Genomic DNA, 17,070 nt, shown 5'->3' with positions numbered 1-17,070 from the left:
GCAGCTCGTGGGCCATGGACGTGATTTTGGTGACCGCTGGTCACAGCCCTCCCTGCTCTGCAACAGATTGCAGTGCCTCCTGCAGCACCGCGATGTCATGCTCCTGCGCCTCCAGCCCCTCCAGCGCACACCCACCAGCTCACCTTGCTTTGACGAGGTTGCCATGTCCTGCCCGCGTGGGCTCCTGGCCCCTCGCCTGCCCTTCTCAGGTATCCCGGCCCCCGCAGCTCACATCCCTGCAGATCTCACAGCACAGGCGGCTGCATGACTCTGGGGCGCTTCCCTCGGCTGCCTCTGGTGGCTCCGGTGGGAGGGAGGCCTCCGCCCGGCTGGTGTCCTCTTCTTGTGTTTATCCCGGGCGCCACGCTTTGCTTAAGCGCGTTACGCGCATTTGTAGGTATAACATACTTCAGCACAAAAGCTCCGTCCGTAGGGTGTTCTCCACAAATGGCTGCTAAAGCTGTACCTTTTTTTGTTTCTGTTCCTCCTTATGTTTTTGCTCCACCTTATTATTGGTGCTTTAAATGCTAATGCACTTAAAATAACGGAATGGGATATCCTTCACGCATGCCCTCAAATACCCATCAACAAACTTTCTATCAGGCCCTTTTTTCTTTCACGTAAATCAAATGTGGTTAGTGAGCACGCAGCTGGTGCAAAAACGGTTCATATAACACGTTTAATAGATGTCTCATAGACCATTCAAGATTGACGCAAACTCAAACATTACAACAAACAAATGATGGACGGAATGCTGACAATGCATACATTCTCCCCCAGTCAAGAGATCTGGGTTAAATCCATCGTTCTTCTGCCCACTACACCACCCCAGTTTAGACATGACCATATGCAAATCAGTCTTGACCCTGTGCCTCATGGGAACAGTCCAGCCCGAACTGCCAAGCCATGTCTTCCCTGGACCGGAATCAAGCATCCTAGGACCGGTTTCTGGCTATCAGCCGTCATCAGCCAGGATAGCTTGACTCCAGTGGCGTAGTGAGCACGGGTCCCACGTCTGGGAATACCCATCCCACTTAGGGCGAAAAGCGTTACAACAAACAAATGATGGACGGAATGCTGACAATGCATACATTCTCCCCCAGTCAAGAGATCTGGGTTAAATTCATTGTTCTTCTGCCCACTACACCACCCCAGTTTAGAAATGACCATATACAAATCAGTCTTGACCCTGTGCCTCATGGGAACAGTCCAGCCCGAACTGCCAAGCCATGTCTTCCCTGGACCGGAATCAAGCATCCTAGGACCGGTTTCTGGCTATCAGCCGTCATCAGCCAGGATAGCTTGACTCCAGTGGCGTAGTGAGCACGGATGCTTGATTCCGGTCCAGGGAAGACATGGCTTGGCAGTTCGGGCTGGACTGTTCCCATGAGGCACAGGGTCAAGACTGATTTGCATATGGCCATGTCTAAACTGGGGTGGTGTAGTGGGCAAAAGAACAATGGATTTAACCCAGATCTCTTGACTGGTGGAGAATGTCTGCATTGTCAGCATTCCGTCCATCATTTGTTTGTTGAAACGCTTTTGGCCCTAAGTGGGATGGGTATTCCCAGACGTGGGACCCGTGCTCACTACGCCACTGGAGTCAAGCTATCCTGGCTGATGACGGCTGATAGCCAGAAACCGGTCCTAGGATGCTTGATTCCGGTCCAGGGAAGACATGGCTTGGCAGTTCGGTCTGGACTGTTCCCATGAGGCACAGGGTCAAGACTGATTTGCATATGGCCATGTCTAAACTGGGGTGGTGTAGTGGGCAAAAGAACAATGGATTTAACCCAGATCTCTTGACTGGGGGAGAATGTCTGCATTGTCAGCATTCCGTCCATCATTTGTTTGTTGAAACGCAAACTCAAACATGACAACAGAAAAAAAGAACCATTTTTTTTAACAGATAATGCTGCTCATTCATTCCATAGGTATATGAGGGAGTGGAGAATCGGTCCAGTCACAAAGTAACAAAAGCATTCATTTTCAATCACATGCAGACCTGAGATGGTCCGTTTTCAGTCACTGCGCGTGAAAAATGCCCTTTAGTCCCATGAAATCACAGACTAATAAGCAGAAATGCACTGAAAAGTGTATTCCGTGTAAGGTAAATCAAGACAAATTACATTATGTCAAAGCCATTTTAATTGCACATGTATGCGGAATGTTCGGCAATGAAAGTGGTAGAACACAATGTAGCCTGTCATTGCAGATATCGAATGTTCATGTTCTTTTCATTGAGAAAATACAACAGTGCCTTGTAACATGAAAAATAAATCCCACAAAAAATAACACATAAAACCACAAATCATTAATTGCAAAGACACATCAGGCATATTCACATGCACAAAATGGTGTATGAATAATTGGACTGGTTTGCACATGCCTAGCTAGAAATCCTTTTTTTTTTTTTAAAGGCTATCGTGAATCGTCAGACCCACTGTCAAAGCTCAGATCTGGGTTGTGAACTCGAGCTAAAAACGTATTTAATAAGACTGCTAGTTTATTAGGTAGTGACTGGTTATTTCAGACTTTGATGATTTAAATCCTGCAAGTGGTTACTTCGTACGAGATACCTTCCAAATTATTTGGAGCAGACCAAGACACCGGAGAAAGGACCGAAGTCAGTGCGCCATTTGAAAGGGGGTCCCTTGGACGCCGTTAAGCTTCTCCATGCCAGTGAGTGCAGTCACTCACTGCATTCACCTGTATGGGAGTCTTTGTCCCCCTGAAAGTGCAGGCTGGTTTCACCCACACTTTGAAAGGCTGCTTCAGTTTGGTGGTCCATCTTTCACTAACGGGCAGCAAGAGTGAGCGGCTAACCTGGGGGAAGAGCATTGTAGCAATGCCTTTTATTTTTATTTTTAAACATTAGTAAAAGGCATTGTCATTTACAATGCCAATAGCTTAAACTTGCATAAATGCGAGACCTATTGCATTGCAAATGCTTGTTTTATTTGCTGCTCCAAATGCTCATCTGCTGTCTTGGGATGATTTATTTAAAAGAAATGCTGAAATTCCATGACAGCTTCATGATCTTTGCCTGCGCATGTGTATTGATCAATGCACATACATCAACATGCCATTGTAGGCATTTTGGCTGTTCAGCACCAGAAACCAGCATTATTTTGTCTTTTGTTATTTTGTCTTTTTTGCTGATGCAGATCTGCTTTGAAAGGAGACTTATTGGTTTTTGCCAATGCTTGTTTACGTTACAAGGCCAATACATTAGTTATCAGTTACTCGTTTTTCAGTTTCATAGTTGAACTATATAAATGACATCAAACTACCAAAACAAATTCATTAACTGTGGAAGTGTTGTGTGCATAAGATGGATGACCGAATGAACAAGTGAATCAGTTGGCTGTTAATGAACCATATTGTTGCCCACTGGGGTCTAATTGCTATGTCAAATAAGCTAAAAACGGAAGTGATGTATTTGGAGCACCGGACAATAATGACCCAAGAAATAGGAGTGAAGCAGAGGTGAACTAATTGAAAGCAGCAGGGAGGATTTTAAGCCATATAGCGTTTACACCAGGCCTTGCATGCGCGCCGACGCTCGACTTAAAAACAGATGCACCAGTTTCAAGGATTCTAAATAGTGGTGTGTAAGAACAGTGACTTTAGCAATCTGCCAAAAATTAAATGTTTTTGTGTCAAACAAACGGAGATCAGCATTTGCGGCAAATTACAGAATTTGGCAGTGACAAATGAAAAGGACCTCCCACCACTCTAGGCATCATGACATTTGGTATTTGTCAAGAGATCCCTCAATGAGGATTAAGGCATCTGCTGAGGGACTATAGAAGCAGAAACCCCAGCACAAGGACATGGGACCACTGTCCTTAAGTGCACAACACCACAGCATACTGGTTGACGATGTGATTTTCTCTGGCTACATGTACAGATCAATAAATGGATGACTTAATGGATTGCAGTGGTATTTATTATATGTAGCTCAACATCAAGCACAATTATTTAATTTTTGGACCCAGTGTCATTAGGAGCATCTTTTTTTTTTCTTTCTTTTTTTTCTTTCAGGACTTCTTGGGGAACGGTTAAGGGCTGAATGAAGGCCTTTGTGAAAGTATTTCTGTTAATTGCAGCGCCATCATGCGCTGCAATTAACAGGAATATTTCAACAAAAGCCCGCAGCCACGCTCCACTAACAAAAAACATGCCTCAAGTCCAAAAGCACGAGGTGTAAAGCACACGTCGTGGTTTTGGACTTGCTTCATTTAATTTCTTAATGAGTGTGGCTGCCGGCTGATTGTGGGCCTTTGTGAAAGTATTCCTCTTAATCGCAGCACCGTCATGTGCTGCAATTAACAGAAATATTTTCACACTGGCCCACAATCAGCCCCCAGCCGAGCCCCATTAGAAAATGAAATGCAGCAAGTGCACGAGCTTCTTACTGCTAAATGCGTGCACAGGCTGCCATAAAAAAGCAAACATACCTCCTGCCACTCCCGGCAATGCGAACGCTTCGAGGGTTCTGCTGTGTGCGCGCTTCAAATAGGACACTGCGCGCTCTGAATGAGAGATGTGCGCGCGCTCTGAGTGAGAGATGTGCACGTGCGCACATGCGCGCAGCTTCCTGGGAACACTGCCTGTGAGGCATAATGCCCGACTGGTCCCTATGGATAATTCCTGTTATGACCGTGGTTAATCTGTAGGCCAGAATTCTCGCCAAGATCTTGGTCTCCATATTTATAAGAAAAATGGGTCTATACGAACCGCATTTCTGTGGCTGCCGCCCCTCTTTGGGTTTCACCACAATAGTAGCAGTCCTCAAGTCTTCAGGGAGTGCACCCCTTTCCCGCACCTCCAGATACATCTGCAGTAGATGCGTGCTAAAAAGTGCCCCATATTGTGTAAAACATTCTGGCGGGAACCCGTTAGGACCCGCAGACTTCCCTGTTTTCATCTGGCCTATGGCGATTTCTTCTTTTGTCAATTTAGCCTCCATCGCTTGTGCTTCACTGAACTCTAGTCGGGGGAGTTGCATGGATTTTAAGTATGTGTGGATCTGTTCGGTGCCTGCTAGAGGTCGTTTTGCATAAAAGGCCTCATAATATCCCATAAAAGCATGTGCTATCTACTGGGGTCACGTGAACCTGATCATCTTCCGTCCGTATTTGTGCTACCCATCTGCTTTCAATCTCTTTCCAGCTGAGCCAGGCAAGCAATCTACCGGTTTTATCACTTGCGTCATACAGTCTCCTATGCATGGCTTGTATCGCGTGTTGCACGTCCTTCTTAGCTAGCGCGAGATACTCCTGCTGCAGGAGTTTCAGCTTTCTGAACCGGAAGACATCATCTCCTGTGCTGACTTGTGATTCGGCCTGTAAGAGCTGCGCTTCCATTTTCTCTAGCTCCTCGGTCTCTTGCATTTTTTATGCACAATAATATTTTTAGCCCTTTCCCAAAGGACTGATTTGTAGGCTTCCCACAGAATAATGGCAGAGTCTACCGACCCTACATTTTCCCGGAAGTTTAACTCTGCGTCTTCTCTAAGTTCCTGGATCACCTGCGGGTCTCGTAGTTCCCACAAATTCAATCTCCATTGTCTGTTTGGTGTTGCGACTGAGCTCCAATTGTCAACCATAGGGGCGAATGGTCCGAAAGACCCCTGACTAGGTATTCAATCCTTTGTATTTCCCCTACTTCTCCTGTCAGGGTAAATATGTAGTCTATTCTCAAGAATGCCTTATGAGCCCCTGAATAGAAGGAGTATGCTTTGGTCTGGGGGTGCTGTTTCCGCCACAGGTCAGTAAGTGTCAGTTTGAGTGGGGTTTCTCTGGGGGCCCCCTTGATGGACTGTTGAGCGATCCCATGTGGGATCCATCACATCGTTAAAGTCCCCCCCTATGATGTGGCTGTGGGAACCTGCTTCAAGAAGAATGGCTGCCAGTCTCTCCATCGTCTGCTTCTGTAGCCTGGGAGGCGCATATACGCTAATAAGTGTAATGTGTCTCCTGTCCCAAAGCCCTTGTACTGCCACATATGTCCCGTTAGGGTCACTCCAGGTGCGTTCTATCCTGAATGGCGGATTTTTCTTAATTAATATAGCGACCCCCCCTTGCCCCAGTGGAAAAGCCCGCATGTGCCAGTGTTGTGTATGGTCTGAGGCCCAAAAAATTGCATCTTGTGCCATTTAAGTGTGTTTCCTGTAAGAGTATCACATCCGGTTTCAGCCTTTTACAATACGCGGCGACCAAACCATGTTTTACCTTGTTCCCGATCCCGTTGACGTTCCATGATAGAACTGAATATGGGGATCGATTAACTGTCATTCTTGCTGTGCCCGTACTGCCCCTGTGCCGCCCCCCACTCCGTACCCTCCCCCTTCTCCCCTCTGAGTGGCCTCAACCGATACATTCCTACTTGGTACATTCCTTATTTGTTCCAAAAAAGCATAATAAACCCACCCCTCCAATCCCCCCTCTACCCCCCCACCTCACACTCAACCCCCACCCAATCGACTCTCCCACGGGTCAACGTGACCAACTTTGTCGCTTGGATCAGGAGAGGTCTGTCTGCCCCCCCCCCAGCCCCCCCAGCTGCTAAACCTTCAAATTAAACTACCCTCAAATACACAAAAAGAAAAGAAAACTGCACACAAAGGGAGGCGGGAAAGCCCCTTTCTCTGTTTACTGCCCATACCACTGTCCGAGCCCAAAGCTGCTCATCATTCGGTCACCTCTTCATGTCCAGTTTGCATGTCTGCACCAGCTATCATGTCCGACACCCCCCGGTTTTCAAGGAGGTTAATGTTCTGCATGAGGGGATGTCCCCCCTCCGAATCTGTGGTGATGTCTTGGTCCGTACAGTCAGCCGACCTTTGTTGGGCTGCTTCATCTTCCACAAGTCTCTTGAGTGCCTGCCCCTCCGCGAAGTGCTCTCGGAATCTGACGCTCTCGGGGTCCTACCCATGGCCCCCTGGTGTCGTATGGATTCGTCCTGCTAAGGACCCTCTGGGATGTCTCTCCGTTTCTCCATTTGGGCCCCTGCGTCCGGGGCCTGTTACTGCATCTGCTCGGGGCCTTCCCATTGGGCAATCGCTGGGTCCCCGGGGGTCTGAGCACCGGGCGTTCCTCAATCCAGTGCCAAGCCTCCTCCGGTGTCGTAAAGAACATCGTCTTGGCCTGATTTATCACCTTGTTTTGCGTATATTTTAAACTGCCCAATGGGGCTACACTATTTCCCAAGTAGTGCGCGTACCCACAGCTCGGTAAACTCAGATCATCTGAAGCGCTAGCCAGCTTGGAATGCATGGAAAGAAAACAGGAGCACCTTCTTATTTATTTCATTTAAAGTTTCACAAAATGCCTGTACTTCACCTTCTAGCCACTGGCCAGAATGTAGGAGTCTAATGCGTTGATAAAAATGGTCTAGAGTCTAGTAGTTAGTGACAGACTAGAAAAGCCCATTACCTCATCTGAGGGGTTTATCAAACTTGCTTCTAGCCATATTTGTTACAACATATTTAGAAGTAGGAACCAATATTTACCAGGTCCTACATACCTCATGCAGTTTGGGCCCATGCCCAAATTGCCCCTTAGAGTCTGCCCTCTATGACTCTGTCAGGGAGCTGGTTGTCTCTCACATTTGGAATTCATCAACCCCTTCTCCTCAACATGCTCTTTCAATTTGTGCATGAGAAAATGAAACAAGCATTGGCAAGGCCTATAGGTCTTGTATATGGAATCCCCAATGCTGTGCAGAATGGGTTTTAAGACAGGAAAAAGCCTATGAGGCGACCCGCTGAGTAATTTAGTAGGCACACACACTAAGCATATTCAGGTCTACAAAATAATACAATTGCTTTCGTTTTTTTGTTTGCCGATCCAACAAAAAGAAAAAATAAATAGCATATGTACTTAATCACTGAGGGTTTGGGAAGCAACTGGAGGGCAGGGGGCGAAGCAGAAGGAGAGTGGGGGTGAAGCAGCACAGAGGACGTGTGTGGGGAATCAACAAAGGGTGGAGGTGGGAGGAGCAACACAGAGGGTGCAGGTGGAGGAAGGTACATGAAGGATGCAGGTCAGGGAGAAACACAGTGGCTGTAGTTGGGATGGAGCAAACAGATGAGAGAGAGCACAATGTAGAGCTGAGGGGAAGGTGAAAAAGCCACAAAGGGGAAAAGCATGTGAGGGAAGGGAAAATACACATGGGCAGCGGAAGAGCAACATGAGCGAGTGTGGAGGAGAAGGAGAAGTACACAAAGGAGACTTCTGGAAAAAACATGCACTCTCATCGAGTGCTAAAACAAAACAAAACAGAAGTGCCTGAAAAGGAAGCAGCGGAAGGACACAAGTAATGTGTCCTTGCTCCAGGGAAGGGAAAAGCACAAAAAGCAGAAGGAAAGCCCACACATGCTCAGAACTGCCAACCTACAATTACATTTCTCAGTGTGAAGAGGGGGCACGGCCAGAGAGGGCGAAGCCTCATGCCTAGTGCCTTCTACGAGCCACTCTGCCGTCAACAAAACCCCGACATATCCTGCAAAAAAAAAAAAAGACAACAAAAAAAACGAAGGGTGGCTGAGGCAGCCACTGATGCCCCGAGGTGTTCTGACACCCCCTTAATAGACACCGGCTACTTAAAGCCTCCAAAGACAAGCTGAAAACCCACTTTGTGAAGTGTATTCCAGCTTGTCTCACCTGACACTGTGTGATTTTGGCTTCTCACGGCATGATAATGTGAACGAAGCCGAATTTGTGTGCTACACAGTGGCACAGTGTGAGTTGGCAGGTCTGCATGCTAACAAATAACAAGAAAGCAAAGGTGAGTGACAATAAAGCAACAAATGGTAAGCAATAGGCGGGTTCTAAGCCCACTGTACACTAACAATATGCCTCCTAAGAGACAGCGCATGTATACGATACTGGTGTGACGTGATAGCCTACATTGCTTGTCAATCTGTGAACTATGTAATGCATTTATATGTCCACATATCAATGTATGATGTCCGGCTCAATGTTGTGTGTAATTCAATAAAAACAATGTAAAAAAAAAAAATTAAGAGACAGTGCATGTTCTGTCTTAGGGGAGACCTAGAAAGCACTTCATAGGGAATATTGTGCTACAAGCCTGTAAAGCAAAAGGAGGCATTTTGGATTCATGTGTTTTAAGCTGTTGCAAGACATTTGCAAGGTTACTAAATGCAGACACACATTCCTCTACGTATTCCTTACTTCTGTTTTCTATGTTTGGCACTTTGCAAACCAGCACCATCTCACCACCACCCACTCCTCCAATGCAGAGCATTGGCCATTACCTTTCTCATCCCACCACCAGCACGTGAACACCCCCTCTTGCATCCCAGAACTCTCCTTTATTCAGTGCCTTTATTTTGACTCTTCTCTCTATTTTCCCTTAGGATTCCTACATACCTGCTGGTCATCCTTCCTACATGTTGATATGCAATTAAATGTATATCATCTTTATATTCTCAACTACCCAGAGATTACCATGTTCCTACCCTTGGCCAAATTTCCTCTGCCTCCTCGTTGTGGCCTCATTCATTCCCTGCTAAGGTAGAGCTTGCACGTTTATCGCCTTTATTATTTCCTTCATGTATTCTGCACCAGATTTCATACTCTCTGAAGTCGGAAGTGAGGAACATAAGTGCCAGATTGGAATATGCATGCCATTTAATTTCTTTTTCAAAACAAAAGCTTTATTTAAAGTTTTATGCTGTGCTTTGGCACCGGTGCAATCCACGTATGCATTAGTATCATACCTCAGTTGTAGAGGCTTTCTCCATAGTATATACACATTTTGGTTCTTAAAGACTTAGTAATGGGGGGTTTGCTTGTTTCCAAAATTGGGCACCAGACAACTTTTCAGCCAGAATACTGAGAAATACGTTTGCGCATTGCAGATCTCAGCGAATAAGAATTTACAGGCCTGTATTGCACTAAAACACTAGTGGGTCCAGTTGGAATTAAATTGAAGTTATATTGTGTATAATTTGCAAAACTGAACCCCAATATGTCAGACTTTTTCGGACATGCCCAACAACCTCCCCAACAATAGCTTGCTATTTCAAACATAGCAGGCTCTCTGACCAGCAAATAATACCACTGCATCAGTAGTTCGTACGAATTCTCCTTGTATTGGGTGCATACTGAGGATTTGCCTACAATAATCCAGATTATATCCCATGTGCCTTCAGTCACCTATTTGTTCTGGCACCCACTGTTCCATGGATTTGGTGTTTGGCACGTGGTGTCGCATGCCCCATCATCATGTACTGGTTGGTGATGCTCTTTGAAACATGTGACTTAGAAAAGAGGATTATTTGTCTGTCTATTCTCTAGCCCCATTTCGCCTGCACAGGTCTATTTGGCCTGAAGCAAGTAAATGAGCAATCTGAAGTTATTTGTAGGAGATAGGTCACTTAAACCCCTCCAGATTTGATTGTCCCATTATCAAATAGGTCACTAAGTTCTGGCGGAGATACTTATCTCCAAATCTTAAATCCAACATCAATTATTCCCGGGCTAAACTCAGAATTGTGAGCGACTAGAGTCCTCCATGTTACTTCTCCCACCTCCACCCTCTGTGTCGCTTTAACACCTGCGCCTTCCGTGCTGCTTCACCCCCACGCCCTCCTGCTGCTTCGTTCCCCCGCCCTCCTGTTGCTTCCCAAGCCCTCAGTGATGCTTATCTCCACCTCTTAAATCCAACATCAGCTATTCCCGTGCACTGTGAGCTACCAGTGCCCTCTGTGTTGCTTCCCCGTCCTAAACCCTCTGTTGCTTCCCCACCTGCGCCCTCCTGCTGCTTCTCCCCCTACCCTCCTGTTGCTTCCCAAGCCCTCAGTGATGCTTATCTCCACCTCTTAAATCCAACATCAGCTATTCCTGGGTGAATCTCAGGATTGTGAGCTACCAGCGTCATGGGGGGCTGATATGCGTTAACCTTATACCTCCTAAAGGAGACCCTGGAAATGATGAGAAAGTTGATGATAATAATCTGGGGATAAATGCAGACACACCAAAAGCGCTTATGGCTGTACCAGAATCTGACACTCTTCATGCACCTAAATGTTGGAATCGGAGGACAAAACATTGGAGGCACAGGTTGAGCGACTTTGTCACATCTAGTTTCCTACCTCCTCTTCTGTGAGTCCTGGGTACTCGCTGCATGTGGAAAGAGTAGGAGGGATGGAATTAAATAAATATGTATGGAGTTGCAATAAGAAGTATATGCATGTAACCTTGATAAGTTAACATCTGTGTCACGAAAGGGAAAGACTTGTGCCATTTTCTTTTTGGTGATTCCTTTACTTTGTTGTAACAAAACTTCATACATATTTGTTAACTCATTTCCCATCATGACTATGTCTCAATGCTCTAGTATGATTCCGATATATTCAAGAATGTCGGTACCTGCGTCTTGGAAGTAGCCATAAGAAGGGAGGCCATTGAACTATCTTGTTCTACCTTAATCCAGGGCTTCAGATGGAGCTGTCGTATCCATTCAAAGACTAGTCTGATTTGGGCAGGTCTCATACATTCCTATACACCTGGAAAACCAATCCTTTTTCCTTGATTTTGGTCTATATAGTGCTGCTCTGAGAAGTCCATGAGTCTTATTACGACACATGAAAGCTGAATTTGTTTTGGTATGGTGGTAATATTTAATTTAGGAAATCCAAACAGCACTGCTTGGTGCTATGTACAGGAGCATTTAGAGGAAATTCATCTTGCTCAAACCAAGACACCTCAAGCCTTTCCCTCCTTGTATAATATGTCCAATACGTAAGAGGCATAAAACCCATAAAGGTAAGCCATCCTGGGACGGAGATGGACTCACAGGTATTTAGTTGGGTCATTAATTTTATTTAAGTTCCCCTCTGAAAGGTGGCCTCTGTTGGGTTCAATGGCCGCTGAAACACTCATTCCTGTTGAATCAGTGTGGGTAATTTGGAAACTTTAAACTGTTGAGGACTGCTGGAATCCCCCATTCAGAACGGGAAGGGAAGTTTCCGACTGTGTCACAAAGTACAAAACATCATCCGCAAAGAGAGAGTGTTTGTGTCGCTTGCTCTTACTTGTTAGGCCATGAACACATCTTGTTATGAACCATTCTGACAAGCGGCAATGTCATTTAATCTTGGTTGTGCCTCTACCAGAGTTTCTTTCTATTGCAGATAGATTTACTGAAACACCAGATGGTCTTCCTGGATTAGATTTGCAGTTTTAAAAGACTGTTAGACAGGGAGGTGGTGTTCAGAATCAGAAAAGCACTGTGTGACAGCACAACCCCCGCATTTTGTTCTAGGCCGAGCGAGTGAAAACCAGCAGACTTGGCTTTCTGTGAAATTACTTTGCCCACCTCTAGTGCTCACCTCTCAGAACCATCCCTCCTGTCTCCAATTCTTTTTCTCCAATCAGATATCCCTTATGCCCCTAAGGATCCTATCATTTGCTCATTACAGAAGATGCTTTAAGGTAGAATCCTACAAATAGGCAAAATAAGTTATCACATAATCTTAACTCACCCATTCCGATCACCACGAATGAAGCAATGCCCCAAGATGAAGTAGCGACAGAGGTGAAGACGCCCACAGTCTGTAGCCTGACATTTGTTCCCCAGATACCCTGTACAGAGGCGAACAGGAGACTGGGCCATCACCGTGCCCGGCTCTGGCTCTGGGAAGCGCTTGTACTCCTCACGCAGAATGCCGGCAATATGTTCTGGTGTAAGACCAACAAGACTGGGGATGTCCGCTATCAACAAGCGGCCTCCATGCATACAGAGTTGCTTCGTCAGGTATGCAGAGAAAGCTGGATCAGACATGCTTCCATCCTCAGACGGTGGTGGTTCTGTGTCCATCTCAGACATGGTGGTAACTTGCAGCCGAAAAGGCCTGGATCCAAACACCTGTCAGACCTGAAACGGTAAAGTTAGTCACTTCTGAAGTCTTTGTGGTAAATATTCACCGTCACCCAGATGCAAATTAACTTTTCCAAACCCTTTAAATCTCAAGGACGGTCCTGAAGAGATCCTAATATAACAGCATATTTTTAAGAATCATTTAGTAGCTTTCCCCCACATTGGATTGCCTGATTGGCACCAATAATTAGATATTGCACACTATGCACTATGTATTGAATCTAAATGTATGCAAAAAAATCCCTAAAAATGCAGAGGTAAAAAAGTGGAGATGAAAATGCTGTGGCTAACATGCAAGTCTACAAAAAATGCAAACATGTAGAGAAACGACCATCAATATTTTATACTGAAATTTGTGAATTATACGTAGACATAAATTTACTCTTACTCTACCCCCATTACTCATTCATAAAACATAACCCTTTCGTTTTGTTTTTCTTACAATGTGACATTTTACAGGGGGGTGTCCCTGTACCACGGCCTGTGCTATCTTTCTCCTGCATTCCTTATACCATCAATTACACTATTTTTAAGCATACCAATAACATTAATCCCACTGCTCACCCCAACCCTTACCCCACTCCTAACACTAACCCTTACTCCAACCCTCACCATAACAACTCCCTTACAAAGTCTGTTATCCTAACACTAACCTACACCTAGAACTACCCTAACCATGGTCAAACTGCTTACCCTATCCTTAATTCTTACCCTAATCCTAACCTTTTCCTAACCCATACACCTTACACAACATTTACAATATGCCTTACTTAAACCCTAATCTCTAAACATAGTAGTGGTGGTGGAACAAATTCCAGGCAGGAATGTGCTGGTCATAAACGTCGCCTAACCAAAGTCCTAAAAATTTTACAAAATCAAACTGATATGTAAAGAGCAAGCACACAGAAGGTAAACCTGATCATCGGAAGAAGATGGGTAAAGTAGTGGTGAACCACAGATACAACTTGCACCCCATTAAAAAAACTAAAATATATGGGTAAAATGTACTGTGGTGCAGTATTGTTTAGTGTAGACAACACATCCTCCAAGAAAATAGATATTTTATGTTTTTTTCCCCATTTTGCAGCACTTATATACTGCGGTGAGTGCAACTAAAGCACCAGAAAAAATACTTGACCACAGATTCAGTTTTAATTGGTGAAAAACAAGGTCTTGATCACTTCCATCGCTTAAAGGCAGCTTTGATGGTTGAACACGAATTGACGCACCACTTTACCCCGTCCCCTTTCACTCCCCGTGTCATCCAGTGTCCGGTCTATATGGATATGTGACTGAAATCAATAAAGCTGTCGCAGCCTAAATTCAGGTCTGTGTGTTCTGTTTGTTTGGGGGTTACTCTGGCACAGCCCCTAAATGAATTGATTGATCCTTTAGAGCGAGATCAAGGAATACTGGAGCTGGTAACAGTGTGTCTTCTCTCTTTCAGTCTCTTTTAGTTCCTTCCATTGGCCTGTCCCCGAAGCAAAGCCAGTGTGCCAAGGGAGGTGGGCATTGATTGCGATTGCCACCAGGGTTTGGGAAAATCATTTACATAAATATGTCTGGCACACAATGATTCTCAATCATTATTATTGGGGGTTTTACCAGTGAGCTCACAGAAGCCCTAAAAACTGCACAAAGCCTCATTACTGCTCGATAATTCAAAAACCTGTTTAGATCTTAAGAAAAATGTTGTGACCAGTTTGTGAAAAGACAGAAACTATCATTCTGAAACACTGAGCTATTGCAGGAGTAAACACGGTGCCTTGAGAAAGCACATCAAGAAAACATCGCTAGTGTAAGAAAAACACAAAAGCCCAATTGCTATGAATAGTTCACATTTGAGGCACGAGTTTTGCTGTGGAGAGCACACATTTCTTAATCTCTTGGAGATTTTGGAGCATTTGGAAATATATATGGCACATTTAATGCAAGGTAAAGTCCAAGTTGTTCAATTTCAGGCAGTTCTACTTCTAAACTCATAATCAAAGTAAATTGACCACAAATGGCATTATGTGGTCAATTGTGTTTACGCACAGTTACCAGCAATCACTAACTAACGAAGAGACTTGCATTGTTTGGAAGGTGAATTGCATGAAGTGGCAATAACGCCAAGGTTGCAGCCATGGCACAAATTATAGCAATTTTGAGGTTTGAAATTGTGTCACGTTAACATGATAACAGAACATATCTACAGAAGAGAAAATACATTGAAGTTGTTTCCAATTTGTAGGTGTCCAGAGTAAAGTTAATGGGTCAGGGTTTATCTTGAACTTAAAAAACTTTTTTGTTCCTATCTCACGTCAAGGTTAAGAGACACTGTGCCTCATATGTCCTTCCTGTGATGCTTATGTATTTCAAAATATTTAATTTTCAATCAAAGTAATAAAAATGTTTTATGCAAATGAGTTGGAAAACCCACAACATGATGTGGCTTTATCTAGATACACACACACTCTCCCTGTACCCTGGGAGGATTACCACTGGTCGATGGTTACATTATGCCCTCACAGTCCAGTAAGAGGGGGACAGGTAAACAGATCTTTATATTAAGACAATTAGCAGCAGTTTGTCAGAGGGGCTGCCTGACCTCTGACCTTCTATCCTTTAACGAGCAGCAACTGGCAGTAATTACTGCTAGAAACAGAAATAAAGAATTCCTTGTTGCCCCTCTGAGCCCCTTCAATGATATCAGGGGGTGCTGCAGAACCCTCAGCACCCCTAGGTCCAGTGCCAATGGACATAAGCTAAATAAACCAATCTCTGAACTACTCCCTCACCCTGTCCCTTACTCGCAGGCTGCATAGATTACACACAGAGAAAAGGCGAATTAAGTGGCAATTTTTTGCCCCAACTCTTTACATTACAACCAGCTCTGCCAAACAGCATAGTGCATTTTATAAATATTAAGTGCTTGTCTCATTAGTTGTACCTTAGGGTTCAAGGTCTAGGATCTCAAAAAAATACAAGCAACATATTTGTAAAGTGTGAGTGTCATGTTCAAATAGCTGCAGCTTTGAGAACTGTGTCATGCAAACAGACATTTAATATTGGAATAAAACAATATGACAAAAAGGAATCGTTCTGTCCACCCTAATTGTATTCAATATAAGTATTTGAGAGGCTGATTTGGAGTTTGGTGAACCGGTTACTCTGTCACAAACATGATGGACATCCCCAGTGCCTTATTACAAGTGCACTCCATCCTCCAGCACTTGTAATAATGGGGACTGGATATCCGTCACGTGACTGAGTAACCCTACCGCCAAACACAAGTCCAGGCCTTACAGTTTTTTGTATCCTCTTTTAGACAAAAGCTCTACCCCGCCGTCCGTCAAACTTTGTCAAAGGGGGGTGTTTATACCAGGGGTCCCAACTTTGTCGGTAATAAGAGCTTCTTATGTTCAATGAAAATCATCCCGAGCTACTAATATTATCGGCGTTCTTGTAGTGACCGCAGCAGACAATGTTACATTAGTGATCACCAAATGCAAGATTACCAGCAGTGATCCACTTAGTGGATCAAGCACAGAAACCAGCAGTAATGTAAAAAAATAAGTATGCTACCTCCTACCCCTCACCATAAACTAGATGAGATACTATTATCGCTACTACAAATCAAAAAGAACGTACATACGCTTCACAACCTGATTCTTCAGCAACCCAAGTTCTCACACCCAGAACTAGCACCCAGAACATTCCTCCACAGCAAACACCCGAAAATCACCTAAGAACCACACGCAATCTCACTGAAAGATGAGCTGCCTAGATGCAGAACAGTGCCCCACACAGATATTTCATCCCAGCCGATCCGGAGGATAAACTCTCTATCAGCCAAAGACTTAAGCACCCTGCTCCGTTCCTACGAACTACCGGTTCCCCTACTTAATAGTGAACATACAGTTAACTCGCAAAAACATTCCCTAATCCACTCCATCTCCCCTGATATCCATCGAGCCACAAGACACAACTCTAGAGGTATATTTGTAAACAACCTCATGAGAGTCCCCCTCATACCTGAATCCAACACTACACACATTTATTTATTTATTTATTTGTTTGTTTAAGCGATATATAGAGCGCACAAATACCCGTGGGTGTCTCGGCGCTAGGGACTGAAAAGGAGTCGTCGTTTAGTGGGATGCTCATTGA

The 17,070-nt window shown here is 44.7% G+C and overlaps 1 protein-coding gene across 1 annotated transcript in view; it reads right to left on the bottom strand.

The window, feature by feature from the left end:
* The window catches only part of LOC146854280 (zinc finger CCCH-type antiviral protein 1-like), a 230,261-nt gene that overhangs the window by 189,359 nt on the left and 23,832 nt on the right, over nucleotides 1-17,070 (bottom strand). The window contains exon 2 of the mRNA XM_085652057.1: nucleotides 12,524-12,915. Within this exon, the coding sequence (XP_085508183.1) occupies nucleotides 12,524-12,867 (344 nt within the window). The 5' untranslated portion in view covers nucleotides 12,868-12,915. The remainder of the gene's footprint in view (nucleotides 1-12,523; nucleotides 12,916-17,070) is intronic.

This window comes from Triturus cristatus, chromosome 4_1, assembly GCF_964204655.1.
Source record: "Triturus cristatus chromosome 4_1, aTriCri1.1, whole genome shotgun sequence".
In the NCBI taxonomy this organism is placed as follows: Eukaryota; Metazoa; Chordata; class Amphibia; order Caudata; family Salamandridae; genus Triturus; species Triturus cristatus.
The sequence above is the reverse complement of the archived record's forward strand: the minus strand, read 5'-3'. Positions and strand labels throughout refer to the sequence as shown.